We start from the raw sequence: 19,619 nt of genomic DNA on the forward strand, positions 1-19,619 counted from the left end.
ACTTTACCGCTGGGCCGTGTCACCACCAAATGAAGGAGTTTAATTCATGCCAATGAAACCAAATCTATTACAGTCCCTTCGATCTGTAAATAATCAGAATTAATTAAAAAATATCTATTATTGTGCAAGTTTTTTTTTTAATATATTCTTAAGTGACTATGCCAAGAACCATCAACCTTTACGATTGGTTGGAATCCAAGCCCCTCTGAGATGTCAGCAGTGCTTTCTCGGTGCTCTGATATTCGCCCCTCAAAAGCTTACCAGCCACCTCATATGAAGCCCATAAAACGGCTCTCCTGTGGTATACGGTCACTTGCATCCTTCCTGAAATACATGGGCAATTACAACGGACTTTGGCTGCTTTGTAAGACAGGCTCTTAACAGTAAATGTTCTCTGTAGACCCAGTTCAGCCCACAACATATTACTACCGCTTGGATCAGCGGGGAAGATGTTAAGCTTTAATTTTTAACTCATCCAATGTAATGGACATTGCAGGTCTGGGCATGCTTGTGTTATAATTTATGTTACGGTTGAATCATGTACTACTTGGTTGGGCGTGTAGCCAGTTGTGGGGTGAGTGTGTGTGCGCTCCAAAGCCTAACACCTAGCACAGTTATTCATCAACACCAGTCTTCAAAAGATTTTCCAAGTCCATATTTTCATGGCAACCAAGTAGCTGATGCACTCAAAGCATAATGCCAATTTCCAGGCCTCTGGAAATGGTTGGTAAACCTTGAAATCTAAACAATAGTGGCACGTGAGAAACAAGAATCGAATTTTCATTGAAGGTAAATGGATCAAACAAGCACACCGATCTTCAGTGTAGATCTTTGCAGTTGTGGCATATAGCTCTCGAATGTGTTGGTACAAACGTTGTTTGGTACGATGTCCGACGTTTCCAACGAAGCACGCGGAGCGAAAGGTCGAGCATCGTGTCCAAAACAACACGCGGCTCACTCAACCCGGATACACATTGGAGAGCTGCACCCAATTTTCGTCACTGCAAGCAGCTGGCTGTGTGCGCATTCAGTGGCCAATTTAAAAAAATATACTGTTTGCACAAATCCACGGACACATTGTGTCTAAACAAATCAGCTGTTTACAGCTTAACTGAGCTATGCTGTCTGAAGAAAGAGTGCATAAAAGTAACAGTTACACATTTGGACTAGGTTAGAAAGCTGAATATTGCATACTAAATGTAGCGCATTATATTCTCGGTAACATTGAACCTACCCACAGCAGTACATGGTTGATTCGTATTGAAATAATGGAACTTACCACGATGTGCCCAGGGGGTTGTGATATGACAAAGCGGGTTCCACCTTGTTTCTGTTTACACACAAGCACAATTTGTTGCTGCACACGAGCATCATTACGCGTCGTACGCCCATCCGATTTGTGTCGCCACATCGCGACGATAAGCGCAATCGCACGGCGAATCCATCGCTGTGTCTTCCATCGCGATCGCTTGGTTTTTTTTGTTTCCGCCGATTACATTCACATTCTTGAGTGTCACATGTCACATGGCAAGCATCGCTGCTCGCATTGTTTCGCGAGAGGCTCTGTTTTTGCTCCCTGGGTTTGTATTCGAGCAGTGCATATGGCACTGCCATTTGTCCTGCATGCAAACCCCAGAGCATCTTTGAGCATAGCATTCCACAATGCAGAAGAGACTGACTAATCTGTTGGCAAAAGACGGCCATTGACCGCTTGCATGAATAAAACAAGACACATGGATGTCAATCAACATGACAACATTGGAGACGGATTATAGAGAAAGCGCAAGACCTCTTTTTTTTGTAAAGCCCCCTTGTACATGTAACTTCATTAGCCAAGACAAATGAATTATACTTTTGGCTGAAGATACATTACTGTATAGTTATGGTAAGTTGGTCTCACGCAGTGGCTCTGTGGTGGAAGCACGTGGCTCGCTATAGAAAGGCTGCCAGTCTTTATCTGGTCAGAGGTTTACGAAGCCCATCATTCCCCCAGGGTATATAAGCAGATATACCACTTTGTAGCAAACCAACAGTGACTCATCTATGAAGAGACTTGCCTTTACCATGGGAATGTGTAATATGCACCACCAACCCAGCACTGCAAATATATGTTTGTATCAGCATGGAGACACTTTGGCTATGACTGAGAAATGCACGCTGTGTTAATTTCCTGTTTAGGGAAATTCACTTTTTGTTTCTATGTTGTAATATTTTCATGCTGCACTTATAAGTCGCTGTGAACAGTCTATCTCATTAATAACACCGAACGTTTTGACAGCATTTAGACACGTGACTGTGCCCAATATCTTAGACTATCTGTCAATCACACGTGTGGGTTGTGCCAGTGACAATGCTACCTATCTACACGTGCAGCCAATCCCAGGGGAGTTTGACGCAAACAGCACAGGTGCTTCCTACTGCATTGTGAGGCTTATTCAATGTGCCACTGTGCTTTATCTCAGAGATTCTATAGGTGAAAGGACGCATCTGCCGCGGAGGCTTTTGTTACCCTTTCCAACATTTGGTTGATTGATACTAAGCACATGAGGTCTTAAACCAGAAGGTTAAATCTGAAAGGAATTTAATGATCTCCTCTCTGTGCCTTTTAGCATGGAGATGATCTTTCGAACCATGTTTTTTTAATTAAAAAAGTCAAAGTCATCTCCTTACAGCCCTCAAGCGGCAGTGGCAATTCCACATTTTGTATGAAGGGAGCAAGTACGCCAGTAGGACAACCACCAATTGATTTCATTTCGTAATGTTGTGCTCCGTTATCAGTGCCAGAGGGATGATGGGGCGAGTGAACTTCTGACCAGAATTCGAACTCGCAAGCTTCTGCTTTAATAAACGTACTCTAAGATCGGCCTGCCCAGTAACAATTCTGAGTGTGTGGTCTTGGGTATTACCAGGTAGCAGCGGAGAGTATTGCACAGATTGATCCAAACTTGATGCCAAGTGCCTTCAGATTTTGCATGAATTTTTTTTTAAGAAATTGGCCGCAGTTTCAAAAAGGAAGCTTTAGTTTTTTAATCTTTGTGATTTTTTTATTTAATGAACATTTCCTTTAATTGTTTGAGCATAAAATATATGTTCTGACATATTTTTAAAAAAAATTAAAACGATTTCCTCGTGTTATTTTTAAATGACGGTTTGGCAAGTTAATTAAAATACTATTTCTGGCATTGTGTAACTTTCCAACGGATATGTAAAACAAGTCAATGAATGTACTTGCATTTAAATGTAAAAACAACTGTTAATTTCATGTGTTCAATAATTTTTAGTTGATATTTCCCATCACTTACCAGCCAGCATGGTGAAATATAGTCAAGCAATCCCCATTGCTAACATCTTGGAAAAGGCCTTCATACTGAAATGTATTGACAAAGGGCCTGTACATAATTACAATTATAGTTCACAATTGGATGGTTCCAGGCTGTGTCAGTGACTCAGTGCCGCCGTGGTTGCCTTCCACTGTAAGTTTGCCGCAAACACCAAATGTTCTCACGGTTTGGTTACATTTGGCTCAGAGCAGAGAGAGTGAGGTGGAAGGCAGAATTGTTCAGAATGGTAAATTGATGGACCGGATCAGAGTCGATTGAGGCAAATGATCATATGCAAGAAAGACCTGGGGTAATTTGAGTATCGAACGAGCAGGAGTGTAAATGGAATGTATTACAAACGTTACAATGTGACAATACAACTGCAGAAACTGCCAAGCAGCCTTAGTTTAAAATAGGGATCCTAGTAATTTTTTTAAATGTTGCTTTCATATAAATAAGTTTCTGTAGAGTACACAAACAAACTCCAAGTATTTTTTAAGGCACGTATTGTAGTCATGTATTAAATTGCTGGCCGTTGTTGTTTTTGAAATATGAAAAATAATGTTCTAGATTTTCTTATCTTACTCGGCACACCACGTCGTTAAACCTCACCTGGTGATGCTGCTACATTGGCAGTGGTGCACATTTGACGTAAAAACTCAAGGCACTCGTCAACAACACCGCCTTCAAACACAATATATATAATCAGATGTGCTATGAAGAAGGGCCACTGTCCGAAACGTTGCTGGTTATATATTTTACTCTATGAAGGCCATGGTATTGATGAGCGCGAGTTTTTTACGACTAGGTTAGCACATCGGCATGACATTTGTCATTGGAAATCTGTGGAAGATATCAGGTGCTTTTTGTTAAAAATATAAATTGGCAATGTAACTTGCATACAACAAAAATATCCTCAACGCTACGTATACTTCGCAGTGAATTCAATGTAAATTCAATACGTGTTTTAAAAAAATATCCATAACTCCACAATTGAGTGTGACATTTTCCCCACCATTCCTTTTTCATTCCATTGCCTGGGAGTAGTCGCAAGCCTCGACATCAAGCAGCATTTCTTGATGCGTGGCAAAACGTTTATTTATTTATTTGTATTATCATTTGCGAACCGATTTATTTTCACGTGTTCATGCACTCGTGCATTCAATTTCAACACAGAGAGGCTCGGGTAATAATACACTCCACTAAATCAACAGATAATATCGGTAGCGGCCACAGTAAATATCCTCGGCAATAAACCCTGGTGCTGTATTGGGAACAAAAACAACTTTCGGTTTTCCAAGATGGTGTTGGTGCCATGACAATTTGTACCCAGAATCCCGCTCTCTCTGGCCTACGGTTCCCTCTTCTTTCTTCTTGGCAATGTGCCCCCATTCTGGTTTGCAATCGTTGCGCATCCTGGAGGCAACCCTCACTTTGGGGATCGTTCAGGAGAACTGTTGAAGGTACCTTTTTTGAGACGTCCTTTTTTTCCTGCTGGCATGGCAAGGTGCGTGTTAGCAAAACATTTGATGCCTCCTTGAAGACCACACTTTTCATCTACTATTTGGAAAATTTTAAGGAAGTGGAAAGAGAGGAAGACCTAAGAGTGAATGGCTTGACAACGACACCTGCACGGCACATTGTTCTAATTTGAAAGTTACAATTATCACTATACTTATTTGCCCAGGACAGGCAAATACTTAGCCTTGACGGATTTATTTTCGATGAGAAATTCTGCTTTGGTTGTTTGGGTAATTGTTTAACTGAATTTGTGTGTAGCAGAAAACCAGAAAGCCAGAGAAGAAGAGCCATGCGCACTAAGGGATAGCACTCAAGTTCTTACACATGAATGAACAACCTACATTCTAATAGCATCGAATTGCCATGAAATTGGGTGCCTTGCATAATGACTCCGTTGTGTCATCCACCAACCCTACCTCCAAATCACTGGAATTACAGGCATGTGTTCATTTGTCTGCTTACATATGTTAAGCTTAATGTTTATGTTTTACATTAATAATGCCAAGCAATGAAAACTGATTCCCAATGGGTGCCACTCTACTTGGTAGGCCTTTAATGAATTGTTCTCTCACAAGTCCTTGAAATTTCACCATTCTGTATAATGATTCGATTAATAGATTTTTTTTTACATCGTTGGGGAATATTGTGCCTCCTGTGGCTGTAGAGTTGCACGTTGTACTATTAGAAAATAATAATTTCATACACTGGACATTTCAGCGTATGTATCGTAAGATAAGACCATTTTATGCATTGTTCTGCTCCTAACAGTGCGCCTGACTGAGAAACGCAATGAAATGCTAACGGGAAATTCCAGCACTAATACGGATTTGGCAGGATGCTCACTCCACAGTTGAAAGTTTACCAGTTTACAATCCTAGCTTGGGTCAGATAACACCAACCTCTCTGGGACTATTTAAATTAGTACCACTTTGTGGGCAGTGAGCATTGGTAATTCTTTACAGAATGACTGACCCCCACCAGAGCATTATGGAGTTTTTAACACTGGCTCGGGGCAGGAATGGAAACTGAACGCCGCTCCAAGTTTGATTGAGAAGGAATACTACTTTTTTTTTGCGAACGGTTCCAGATATATATATATTTGATGAGGCTTGGTAACTAACCCCAGAAAACACAATTCAAAACTGTTGCAGAATTTGTAGAACCGCTGTTTGTTGGTGTTATTGCAACTGTTGTGGTCCCAATAGATTTGATGCCATTTTTAAAAGGACACTTCAGGTGAAATGCCAAATTAAAACTGTAATATCTGAGACAAATATGTCTGCAAAGTGGTATACTTCAAATGTTCTTTGGTGGAATGTCCCTTCTTCTTGACGTGGTACATACTGTTAACATAGCGCAGATTGGTTGTTTTTTTTAGACTTGTATTTTAAAGTGTGGTATTTCCAAAAATGCATTTTCACGTGTTCTTCCAAGCAAGGTTGCTGAGCGGAAGCTCAAACGCCCAATATACCAAGCGACCAGCAACAAACGGCACTCTTGAGGGTGTATTAGATGAGCATTAATAGGTTTTCTCAGATTGAGCGAGGTTATGTTAACCTTGGAAAAGAGACCACGATTAGGGAATTCCAAAGTTGGAGCAGAGCGAGGCAACAATCGGAGAGAGAGAGAGAAGTGTTTGGCCTGCAAGTGTGATGGTTGAACGCGGTGTGGATGAGACGACACAGTCAGGAACCAATGAGTGAAGTTGATGGGACCGGTAACCATGGTTGCAGCGATAGGACACAGTGGGCAGTATGGGGGCAACTCACCATCAGTGAGCGAGTGCTGAGAATGAATGGTTTACATTGGCGATTCCAAATGTCACTTTTATCTGCTGCATTTCGTTTGGCTTTCGTGAAGCGTAGCACATTGAGTGCTTCATAAACCACTTTTACACAGCATAATAATATATTTTCATTTCCAATTCAGCATTATATTGTGAAATCAATACTTTGGACGTAAAAACCCTGTTGTGCTTCCCCTAAACAACACCCCATGAATCGTGGGCTGAGCAATGCACTGCATTTATTTCGTGCAGTCATTTCTGGATTAATTAGGTGTGGCATTTCATTTAGTGTGAAAGGTAATTAGACAGTCTAATGATGCGGTGGTTTGCCCCATCGCATTGAGCTTAATTGACAGATTGTGGGCCAGCAGTCATGCTCCCTCGACATAACAAACAATGCGAGATGATGAAGAAAATTTTATTTTTCCAAGCAGCTCCTGGCAATGAAACAAATTAAAGTGTAAAATGAACTTTGCATCGTGGGAATGGGGATTTTTAAAATTATTATTCACCCATTTTGCCCGTAGGAACGATTGCAATTGTTTTGGTAAATGGGACTGCCAAGGTCATTGCATGGGCGCTTCGAGCTCTGCCTAGGATGCGTATTCACAGGTTTATTTGTGAGGTAGGGCGGGGGGGGGGGATGCGTGCTTGCATGTTAATGGTCGGGTGCTCAGTGAGAGCAGTGTGTGGCCGGCCAGAATACTGGCCACAAGCACAGCGTAGGCACAATAGTATGGCATCAGTGCGTAACCTTTTAACGTTCAAACAAAAGGTCAAAGTGTCTCCCCTGTTCCAGCACGCGTCGGCTGGGTCTCGTCATTTGTTTCGGTGGGCTTGTTGAGCCGGCGGTGTAAATTCCTCTGGGTGGCTCAACGATCGAAGCGAGTGGCTCACAGTTGGAAGTTTGCGAGTTTGATTTGTGGTTCGGTGTTGATTCGGCCCATCATCCCTTCGAGGTTGGTAAAAATAAGTACCACTTTTTTGTGGAGAAATAAATAGGTTTGTCTTTTGGATAGACTTGTCCCCGTCATATGAATGTGGAATTGTCACCAATGGATCGAGGCTGTAAACAGGAGATAAGCGCTGCCTCAATGCTCATTCGAGAAAAAATTGAATACCTTTGTTGGAGGACCAGTCTATTCAAAGAATTACCTCTTTTCATGTACTCAATGATGCTGACCGGGATTTGAACTTGCAAAAGTTAGGTTGTGAGTTGTCCCTCTATTCAGTCGAGTTGTGCTGCTCAACCGAATAAAAGGACCGTTCTGCTCGACGGAATAATAGGACGATTCAACCACGCAGCAGCATACGGTCTTGAGGAGAATGCTGTTAAGGAAGCAAAAGTGATGATCCCCAAGGCCACACATAATCACGATTGGCGTATTTCAGAAAACGGTGGTGATTTCGAGATTAAGTTCTAATTAATTATGTTAATAGCTAATTTTGTTTGCTAAATTACTCCACAACAGCCGATTGGATTTTTGAGGCTGAAAAAATTTAAACTTAATCGATCACCCACCTGAGAGAAGTGAATACTGCTGCATCGTAATTCCAGCTGGGTGATGCGGTGATTATCACACTCCCTGAAGGGTTGTGAGTTCAAATCCTATTTGGGGCTTGACTCATCCCATCATTATTAATTAATATTAACATTCTTGATTTGAAGCTTTCGTGACTGCAGGAACCCCTACAGCCAAACTCCTTCACCCCCCCCCCCCCATTCCTAACTCCTACAGCCAAACTCCTCCCCCCTCCCCCGTGCCTATATAAAGCCACAACAGCAGATAATTTTTCTCACCTGAAGACAGCCGCTTGTGTTGCGACCGAAACGTCGTGTTTTCTTTCATTATTTTTTCTATCTACGTGACTTTACCGGAAGAACCAGAGAGTAATCTTAACATACGAGATGACCATTTTAATTGAATAGAAAATTATTCGCAACAATTGGAATAATAGAATGACGACGTTATTACTTCATGATATTTTACGACCCTTTATCAATCCATTGCCGATGAAGGCCTCCCCACGCCATGTAGACTTCTAGGTTCTGTCTCACAATGGTTCACTTCGTTGGTCAGCGTGGGTTTGCCAAGGGGGGCCCGGGACCAGTTCAGGTATCACTTCGGCACTGATGCTAGCCGTGGCCCCCCAATCGCTAGATTCATAGCGCCGTGCAATAGCCTACGGGCTAGATTAATTAGTCTTCTTGGTTCTTTCGGTAAAGTCACGTAGAAGGGAAGTAATAAAATAATAAAAATAAAACATAATAATATTTTATTACTTCCCTTCTACGTGACTTTACCGAAAGAACCAAGAAGATGAATCCCTGCAGTCACGAAAGCTTTAAATCGAAAGATTAATTAGCTTTCTGCACTGATGTGATTGTGTATATATCCTTGTGTAAGCGGGACGGTGGCGCTACAGTGGTATAACTTGTATCTCTCAGCAAGAAAGACATGAGGTTCTATTCCCGACCCAAGCGCCTTTCTCTGAGGAGTTCTGCGTGGATTTCCTCCAGGCTCGCTGGTTTCCTCTCATAGCTAAGCAAAGCACCCGCAGTGGGACCCGGTATAGGCCAAACTATCCCAGTGCTGAAAAAATTGCTGCAAATTACTCGATTGGGCTTCTTGGTTCTTTCGGTAAAGTCACGTAGAAACCGAAAGAACCAAGAAGATAAATCCCTGATGTCACGAAAGCTTTAAATCGAAATTTACTCGATTGGGGTTACACACACACCAACAACACCGCCCTCCTGACGTGAAAGCTTGGCAGAACCCTCCTGAACAAAAAGAGTTCTGAGACTCGGTGAGCTTTTCCTGAGGAAACAAGTGAAACCATAATAATAACAAACTATAGCATGCAAGATGAACCCAACGACCTGAGTAAAATTCCTAAGCACGGCTAACAACAGTGGTGTTAGCAGCTTCTGAGTGAGTTCTGCAGGCCCCCTTCAACCAACCCACACTGACCAGCGTGGTGAAGTATGGACCGACGTATTTCTTGGAGAGGCCTTGATCCAGCAGAGGACTGACAAAAAGGCTGTGTTATATATTAGTTTTTTTATGGACCATAAATTTGCATATGCGTATGTGTTTATGTGGGGCTTGTGGAGTAATGGATGTGTAGAGCCGATGGCACAGGTTTTTTTTATGAGTTTCAGCACAGAGATTCATGCGCATGTGCAGTCGGGCACAAAGCAATCACAAGCATGGCTTGGCCATAGATCTCTGCCAGAAATTTGTCTGTTTGTTGAAGCATGTGAATCTTACCCTGTCATTTTTTGAGCAGTTATGTCAAGCAGCGCTCGCCGAGTCCATAGCATACCACTGCCACTACCAACTCCTTAACCAGCCAAGAGTAATGTCTGTGCTGTACAGGTCAAAGAGATGAACTTTAACAAATCGGCTGTCACAGACGCTTCTGGATTTGGCATGCTGCGCATGCACGTAAACTCTAGAAGCATAGGAAGATACGGTAAGCAGGTTATGGTTGGAACGACATGACAAAAGAAGCATTGTCGATGCAATCGGAAAGAAGAGGTTGCGATGGGTTGGACCACATTTGCAAAATTGAGGAGGGAAGGTGACCTAAACAGGCATTGGAACTAAATCTATGCAATTTTTATTTTACCTGGCCACAAATGGTAGCTCAACGAAGTGGCTTATCATAAGAAAATGTATAGCAGCCAAATACTCGAAACGCATGTTTAAAAATGTGGAGGGAAAAACCGGAGAACCCGGAGAAAAATCCACGAGACCACAGGGAGAGGCCTGCAAACTCCAAATAAACAGGCGTCAGGGTCTGGATCGAACCCACGACCACCTGCATACCAGGCGAGGGAGTTAACATCTCGCCTCAAGCGGCACCCCAGGAGTGGCACCCACATGTCTGTGACGAATGTGAATGCAGGCAGTGGTGATGAGACCTTAAAAGGGGTTCTTGGAGGTCAGGTGTTGCCCATGCATCATTAGTGGGATCGAACAGAAGGCAGGAAGTGTGGGCTCTCTGATGCCGCTGGCTGGTACTAAGAATCCAGCCTCTGGATTTTAGTGCCCTTGACCTGCCGATGCACACTTACACAGCCGCATCTGCGGTGCATTTGTTCTGACATGCTCGCACGTAATTCAAGCTGATGGATCAGCCCGGTTGTTCTGCATCGGCCTCTTCCAATTGCACAGCGTTTTAGTCTCCGTCAAGTGATGGGCACTGAACACCCTCTGCCAAAGCCTTCCTCTCACCTTCGTTCAACAATCGATTTGGCCCTCCTACGTAATCTCTCACCGTGAGTTGCTGCTGCTGCTGCTGCTGCTGGATAAAGATATGCCATCTGTGTGCATGGCCAGACGCATGTGAGCAATTATTCTTGTCCATTCTGGAGTGTGCTTCTTGCTTCCATACGTAGATATGGCATATGTTAGTGTCTATACAGGATATCAGTGGTATTTAAGTTTGTGTCCGTGATCAGGAATTGAACCACGGTCGTCGAGATTGTAACAGGTTGCATACACGACCTGTGCCACTATGTGGAGAGTCGTGATGCAGTAGTTAGCACCCTTTACCTTGACTTCATTGACATTTCCTTCGTGAATATATTTTGAATTGTATTACCCATGAGCTAATTGGCATTCGTTCAGTCTTGCTATGTATCCTCCCGGGTGTATCGGATTCCTGTTGGGCTATTTAAATCAAGTATACTCGTGTTTCACTTAACACCCATACCAGCAAGTATTACCACATCCCCAGATCCTCCTACTCATTTCCTTGTATAATAATGGATTTCTAAGTGTTTTCAATTTAAAATAAGATAAATATTTATAACAAGTAGCGAACCCGTTTCTCTACAACACAAAAAGTTATGGTAGCTTTCGTTTGCATACTCTTCTCACAATCCTGTACTCGGAGCGGTAAAAGTAAATCAATATTTTATATGAGTTTTCTTTATTCTTCATAGAACATTCTGTTAAAATTATTAGATTTGTACCAGGACAGAGTGAACCGTGTCAGTCATTTGTAGTTTGTTACGCCTCCTTTGGTGTCGCTATCAATTACACGTCTTCCGAACTTCTTCTTCCACCGTTTCCACTGAATGTTTATTTGTTCCATGGAAAATCCCAATTGGCCAGTTACCCAGTGGAGTTTCGGTGGCAACCGCCTGCAGCCACGAACAATAGTATTGTTGGGGTGGAGAGGTGCCCAGCCAGAACCCAGCCAGGAAACTCATAGATTGTTTTTAATAGTCAGTCCCTCCAGAAAAACGCGGAGTTTTTTGGTGATTGTTGCGGGCAAAAATCGTTGATTATGCGGCACGTTTTCTTAAAAAATGCGATGGAATATGCGGGATATTTATGCAATTTTATGCGATTAAATTGCGGGAACTTGCAAAAACTGCGGTTTGATGAAAAAGAGAAAAAAAAGTGATTCCCACAACACCCTATTCACTAGGCTACTACTTTAATGTAAAGAGTCATTTCTTATTACTTCCTATGATAAGCAAGCATACTACATCACAGAAAGTGCTGGGAATATTTAAGTTCTCATCTTGTTTTATTTCAGACCTTAACGCGTAATGAGTGACGTCACTTCATAACGTTCCCATGGCAACAGGGGAAATGGCTGCGCTTGTGTGAAGTAAACGCAACATTTTTCAACTTTCTGCTAAGATCTATGTGACTTTTTGCAACGAAAATGCGGGGATTATGAAATCATGCAAGCCCGCATATTTTGCGCGCGGAAATCTGCAATTTATGCGGCGAAAGTGCGGCGTATTTGAAAAAACGCGCCCCCCGCATAAATATGCGGACTTTGGCTGATTTTGCATGGAATCATGCGATCGCATAATCGCGTTTTTCTGGAGGGACTGAATAGTGTGATTTAACATTTTGAATTATGCAGTGACTATGCACCCGGATCTCAAGCCAGTGTATTGACACACTGGGCGTATTTATTTAGCAAAAGGCAGTCGGGCTGTAGGCCAAGAAATTAAAAGGAAAGGCTTGAGCCTGGGCTTGAACAAGGCCAGGGAGTCGACAGCACAGATGGCTGGATGGAATGAGGAGACAAGCGAGCGACCTCTCAATGAGCGCAGGTTGACAGGGGGCTTCAACGTCTTGTTTGCTGGAGTGGAGAATGCATTTGGGGAGAGGGGAGAGGTGTAGGCAGGGGGGAAGTCCATGGAGAGGATCTTGAAGATAGTGGGGGTGATGTTGAAATTGATCCGGCTTTGGATTGGGCGCCTGGGGAGTGATTGGAGTATTGGGGTAATGTCTCATTTACGGGTGAGGGTGAGGAGTCTGGCAGCAGCATTCGAGATCAGCTGGAGTTCTAGATCAGCTTGAGGGTATCTAGGTCAGCTGGAGTTCACGGATGAGGGATTTGGGATGGCTGAGTTGCGTAAGCTCAGTCTGGATTTCACGTGATGAAATCATGTATTGACTGGTCCCCCACCTCACCTCTCCCCACTTATACTCTCAGCCCCCATTATCCAAGGACTTGTATTGACACCACCAGGCAACCTCTGTGCACTGGATGGTTGCTCCTCTTGCTCTGCTGCCTGTGTTGTCTGGAATTCAATCCACCTTGTTGCCCATATTTCTGATGCCATCCATCTGTGCAAGTCTTGCTCAAGACCTCCATTTTTTCCTCTGCCTATGACCCAACTGCCTTCCCATTCGATGTCTTCAATGCCATTCTTACTACACTGTAGCATTTTATAATACATCTTCCAATGCATCCTTTCATTCACCTTTCTCCCTAACTTGCATCTACCACTTCACTACAGCACCTTCACTTTGTTGGACATAGCCACTCGATACTCGTAAATTAAATTTGTTTTGTGTGTCCTACCTGGCTAACAAATTCAATACAAAAGCAAGGCTGCACCTGGCCAGGATGTTAATAGCATCTAACTCATCCAATTAGGTCGTACAGACCGTGTCCGTTGGTGTTTCTGCTACGGAGTGATAAATAGGGAATGCCTTTGCCTGATTACCGCTGAATTTGATTAATTGCCTTGGTCTTACGAAGGCGCCCGCTCACATACTAATTGGACCAGGATTGACGTTCCCACAGACAGCAGGGTAAGGGATGTCCACGTTTAATTTAAATGCAGATGTTTTGAGCGGTTGACCAGTTTTCAATGAAATGTCTATGCAGCTTTCTGTCCGTGAATGCTCTGTATATTAAGGTGTGCGCGTGTGTGTACGTACATGTGGGTAGCAGTGTCATAGTTGTCCATGCACAGCGCTATCATTGCAGCAACCTTGGTTTGACCCAGATTCAGTTGCATATGGTAGTGGCCATCTGGTCTGGGATTATTTTCGAGAAGAGAACAAGAATAGTATCTGTTGCAGCGGTGTTGTTAACGTCAGCTGTGGCAAAATGGTTGTGGGCATGGCGTTCATCATACAGCCTTCAATTGTGCTGTGCCGAATCTTAATATATACACACGAACACCAACCTCACTCATGCAATCCACGAGGCTAAACAGACTGCATGGATATTATTATTTTGTTTGCTTGCGCAATACCATAATATGTGGCGATCCCCTGATTGTACTGGTTGTAATCGCCGGTGAAATGTCGGACTCAGTCGTAAGCCTTGTGGCTTTGCTCTTTCTCGCACACGGTGGTGCCAAAGGAGTCGCACATTTCCACGTTTTGTTCACGTAAAAAACCTTACTAATTGGCTGCGTCGGGTGGAGATGGGTGTACGACACGTTTTAACATTTGCGAGATCTAACCCAAACACTTGATCGTGAATTATATTGGTTGCTAAAGCCTAAGTGTTACATTATTTTACAAATGTGCTTCTTATGATTTAACAGATGTAGGAATATCGAAAAAAATATTATTCTTATTGATTATACATGTACGGCTATATATGCGCCCCTGGTGCTATTAATTATATCTTTAACTTCTCACTATCTGAGCATGCAATAACATTTGCTTCCTTGCCAAATTCACTGGAAAAATCGCGCAAAAGACAAGCGGATTGTTGTGCACTTGTTCGTGTGTGTCTATTTGTGCATTATCCTTCTTCGATATTTATTTCTGGAAATTAGAGCCATAGCTTATATGATAGAGCAAAGTACACATTCAAAATAAACATTAACATTTAAGGGTCTGCAGGAAAATGTGTGTGTCCGTGCGCACGTACAGTACATGTGCGTGTATTTCAGGGTATGGTGAGGAGCGGTCGAGTAGCAGTTAGCGTGCTGCGCTGCGAACCCAACGACCCGAGTTCAATTCGCGCTCACGGCCAACACCGTTGACGATTAGTTGAACCAGCGGTGTGTAGATGTCAGCATTGGGGAGATGAAGACGGTCGGCCATAGTGCTGGTCAACCACCCCCTTGTGTGCTGTGCCGGCCTTCATAGGTGCTCGCTAACAGCACTAACCCCAAAAGTCTGATCCAATCCTAGTGTAGTGGTTAAACGCACTCTGATCCAATCCTAGTGAAGATGAGTTTTCATAACCAGGCGTGCACATCAGTGGTTATTGATACCTGCATCTGTCATGAATGCTGCAGTAGGACATTTCAATGGTTGAGATGAGATGTGTGATGTAAGGTGCTTCGGGGTGCTGAATAATTTTATGCATGCTACGAGTGCAAATCATCATCCTCTGAGCCTCTCTTGAAGTTGACTCGGCCACAAATGAGTGCCTGGGTGGAATGTGTAAAACACATCGGCACTTGGGGAGACGTAGGTAGATGGGCATGGTGCTGGCCACACAAGAACCCCCTCTTTGTGTGGTCGTGGCTGTGAGTACATCGCTGTGAAGGTAGGAACCGGCTAAAAGCACGGTTAATTAACGAGGTGACTCCGTGTACCCTTTGTGCGTGTGTGCAGTCGCAGAAATCGGTCCGTTTGGCCCCATATTATTTGAGGAGCCGACCGACACTTTGTATCCAGAGGATTCGCCGGAAAAAAACCGTGACCCTACGCTGCCTTGCCAAGTCAAACCCACCCGCTACGTACAGGTACCGTGGGGGACGTGGGGCACTGCCGAGGGCCACGTGCGGTGGCGGGCGCGGCGCTGAGGCCCAAGCAAACCGAGCAAAACTTTAGGGCCCCCCCCTCCCACCCCCGAGCAGCTCAGAGGGGGACCCCTAATTGGCGAGCATACATCTGTTTTGCACATAGGGTTGGTGGTTTTTGTAAAATATCAGCTCATCATTATGCGCACTTACGTTGGAGTATTTTGCACGTAAATAAACTTGCACGCTTATGGTTAAAGTTATTTGCAGCCGTACGAATAGCATGGCTTCATATACAATATGAGTGTCCTCCCATTAAAGGTGTGGATTTCAACCACACTCAACAATACTTGGGAGTGATTCATTGTTTGGACATCACAACCACAACTACCTTTTTTGAAAACCCGAGTTTGATTTCTGGCCACATGTAACAGTGGCAGGTTGAATATTAAGCTGGCATCCTGGGCCAATTACTAGGTCTGCTCAGCCTAAAATTCATTCCTGATGCAGTGGGTGAATTGTCAGTGCAAGAGATGAAGTTTCAAGCTTGTGTTGTGTAACCCGGTAAGAAACTCAAGAGACCAGCACGAGTCTCGTTTGGAATAGTGGCCTGAAGGCTGATGTGTACCCATAATACCAACCACACCACATGATTGTGTCATTTTGGCCTTAACAGTCACTCGCACAGCAGTCGTCCTACGGTCGACTGTAGGGCTTGTCAAACTCTTAACCATTTACCAGTCTTCTCAATTTCAATGTAGACTAGCTTTTAAAATATTACATGCGCCTGGTGTTTGATTGGTAGATACTGGACCTTGAAAATCCCTGGTCTGTATATTCATACAATCTAGTTGTCGGTCTTCGTGAGCCGTACTTTCATATTTCTTTTCTTCGAATGCTTCGTAGATGGCGTCACAATGGCATGGAGGTCAAGTGGAATAAGAGATACAGCCTGGAGGGCGGAAACCTGGTGATCTCGGACCTCGACAGGGACCAGGACGCGGGCACCTTTCCAGTGCCTGGCCACCAACAGATTTGGCACCCTTGCCAGTCAACAAGCCACGCTCAAGTTCGCCTGTGAGTAGAGCTGGGCGACGGTGATGGGGAGGATGCTCAAGGATCGTGGTTCCAGCGTGTCTTTGAAATGCTGTAGTTCAGGGGCAGCGTTGTCCCGCCATGGAGGTGTTTTTTTTTTAACAAAGCCCTGTTATTTCCATGAAGACCAAACTTTACCACCTGTAATTGTATGTTTTAACTAGCTGTACTACCCGGCTTCGCCCGGGACTTGTATCTACCACGGCCGGCCGCCTTTGTCTCCCCAGTGGCGATGTTAATACGCTACAGTAGTTAAGTTACTCGTTTGAGGCAGAGTCGACCTAGGGGAGGTTCAAATAATCGTCACCGGTGGTGGCCGTGAGCGGGAATCGAACTGGGTTTGCCGGGTTGGTAGCGCAGCGTAGCGTTAAGCACTACACCCACCGCTCCTCACACACCACACACGCACAGACACACACACAGACACACACACAGACACACGCAGACACACACAGACAGAAACACACACAGACAGCACGCTAACCACTACACTACCGCTCCCCACACACCACACACACACACACACAGACACACACACAGACACACACACAGACACACACACAGACACACACACACAGACACACACACACAGACACAGGCAGCACGCTAAGCACTACACTACCGTTCCCCCTACACAACACACGCGCGCGCGTCCATAGGTACACATACACGCGCTTGCTGCAGACACACACGACTTTCAGGGTGCATACGGCAGTAAACGACTGAAATAATAAAGCGGCAATGCTGTGTAAGGAACGCCTTAGACCCGCATTATACATTTGTGTAATGCGAGCGTAAACACACAAACACACACAAACACATACACAATACACACACACATACATGCAGACACACAGACAGACACATAACACACATACATACACACACATACAAAACACAGAAACACATACACACACATACTAGACACACATACAAACACAGAAACACATACACACACATACATAGACACACACATACATACACACAAACACATCCACAGACGTACATACACACATACATACAGGCCACGCAGACATACACATAACACATACAAAAAAACCCACATACATACACCACACACATACACACAAACACATGCACACACATACATACACACATGCATACAGACACACAGACATACACATAAACACATACACACATACACATGACCCGGCTTCGCCCGGGACTTGGATCCACCACGGCGGCAAAACCGACATACATACACACCAGACATACACACAAACACATACACAACATACATACACACATGCATACAGACACACAGACATACACATAAACACATACACATGGACCCGGCTCGCCCGGGACTTGGATCCACCACGGCGGCAAAACCGACATACATACACACACAGACATACACACAAACACATAACACACATACATACACCATGCATACAGACACACAGACATACACATAAACACATTACACATGACCCGGGCTTCGCCCGGGACTTGGATCTACCACGCCCAGCCGCCTTTGTCTCCCAAGTGCCGATGTTAATACGCCACACCAGTTACTCGTTTGAGGCTGAGTGGACCTAGGGGAGGTTCAAATAATCGTCACCGGTGGTGGCCGTGAGCGGGGACTGGAACTGGGTTCGCAGGGTTGGTAGCGCAGCGTAGCGGTTAAGCACTACACCCACCGCTCCTCACACACCACACCCGCACAGACACACACACAGACACACGCAGACACACACAGACAGACACAGACAGACACACACACACACACAGACACACAGACAGCACGCTAAGCACTACACTACCGCTCCCCACAACCCACACACGCACACACACAGACACACACACAGACACACGCAGACACACACAGACAGACACAGACAGACACACACACACACAGACACAGACAGCACGCTAAGCACTACACTACGTTCCCCCTACACAACACACAGCGCGCGCGTCCATAGGTACACATACACGCGCTTGCTGCAGACACACACGACTTTCAGGGTGCATACGGCAGTAACGACTGAAATAATAAAGCGGCAATGCTGTGCGAGGAACCGCCTTAGACCAGCAACACATTTGTGTAATGCGAGCGTAAACACACAAACACATACAAACACATACACCACATACATACACACCAAACACATACACACAGACCATACACATACAACAAAACCCACACAATACATGCACACAAACCATACACAATCACAACCACATACATTGCAGACACAGACCCAGACACATAACACACATACATACACACACATACACACACATACATAGACACACACATACATAGACACACACATACATACACACAAACACATGCACACACGTACATACACACATACATAGAGACACGCAGACATACACATAAAGACATAAAAAAAACCCACATACATACAACACACATACACACAAACACATACATACACATACATACACACATACATAGAGACACACAGACATACACATAAACACAAACACACATACACATGACCCGGCTTCGCCCGGGACTTGGATCCACGATGCCCCGCCGCCTTTGTCTCCCCAGTGACGATGTTCACACACGACAGCAGTTACGCTTTTGAGGCTGAGTGGACCTAGGGGAGGGCCAGGTCCGTTTCAAATAATCGTCAGCGGTGGTGGGCGTGAGTTGGAATCGAACTGGGGTCGCTCAAGCAGCTTAATGACTGTTTGTACAAAGAACATATAAAGAATCGATTATAATAACCAGGCAAGAGTCCACATTATAGACTGCCAGTACACGCACTCAGCTTCATAAGCAGGCTAGAGTGTACATGATAGAGTGGCAGTACGCTCACCGAGCTTAATAAGCAGGCTACAGTGTACATGATAGACTGGCAGTACGCTCACCCAGCTTAATGAGTATTTGTACAGTGAACATTAAAGTAATCGATTG

General features: G+C 44.3%; 1 protein-coding gene across 3 annotated transcripts in view; it reads left to right on the plus strand.

Annotated features, from left to right (window-relative positions):
- LOC133349611 (uncharacterized) overlaps positions 1 to 16,668 on the plus strand; it is a 45,972-nt gene extending 29,304 nt beyond the window's left edge. For all 3 annotated transcript variants that reach the window (XM_061563170.1, XM_061563169.1, XM_061563172.1), the window contains exons 4-5: positions 15,480 to 15,610; positions 16,514 to 16,668. In XM_061563170.1, coding sequence (XP_061419154.1) covers positions 15,480 to 15,610; positions 16,514 to 16,549 — 167 coding nt within the window. In that variant the 3' untranslated portion in view covers positions 16,550 to 16,668. The remainder of the gene's footprint in view (positions 1 to 15,479; positions 15,611 to 16,513) is intronic.
- The last annotated feature ends 2,951 nt before the right edge of the window (positions 16,669 to 19,619 follow it).

The sequence above is a fragment of the Lethenteron reissneri genome, chromosome 31 (genome assembly GCF_015708825.2).
Source record: "Lethenteron reissneri isolate LAM-NWPU_2019-01 chromosome 31, ASM1570882v1, whole genome shotgun sequence".
Lineage (NCBI taxonomy): Eukaryota > Metazoa > Chordata > Hyperoartia > Petromyzontiformes > Petromyzontidae > Lethenteron > Lethenteron reissneri.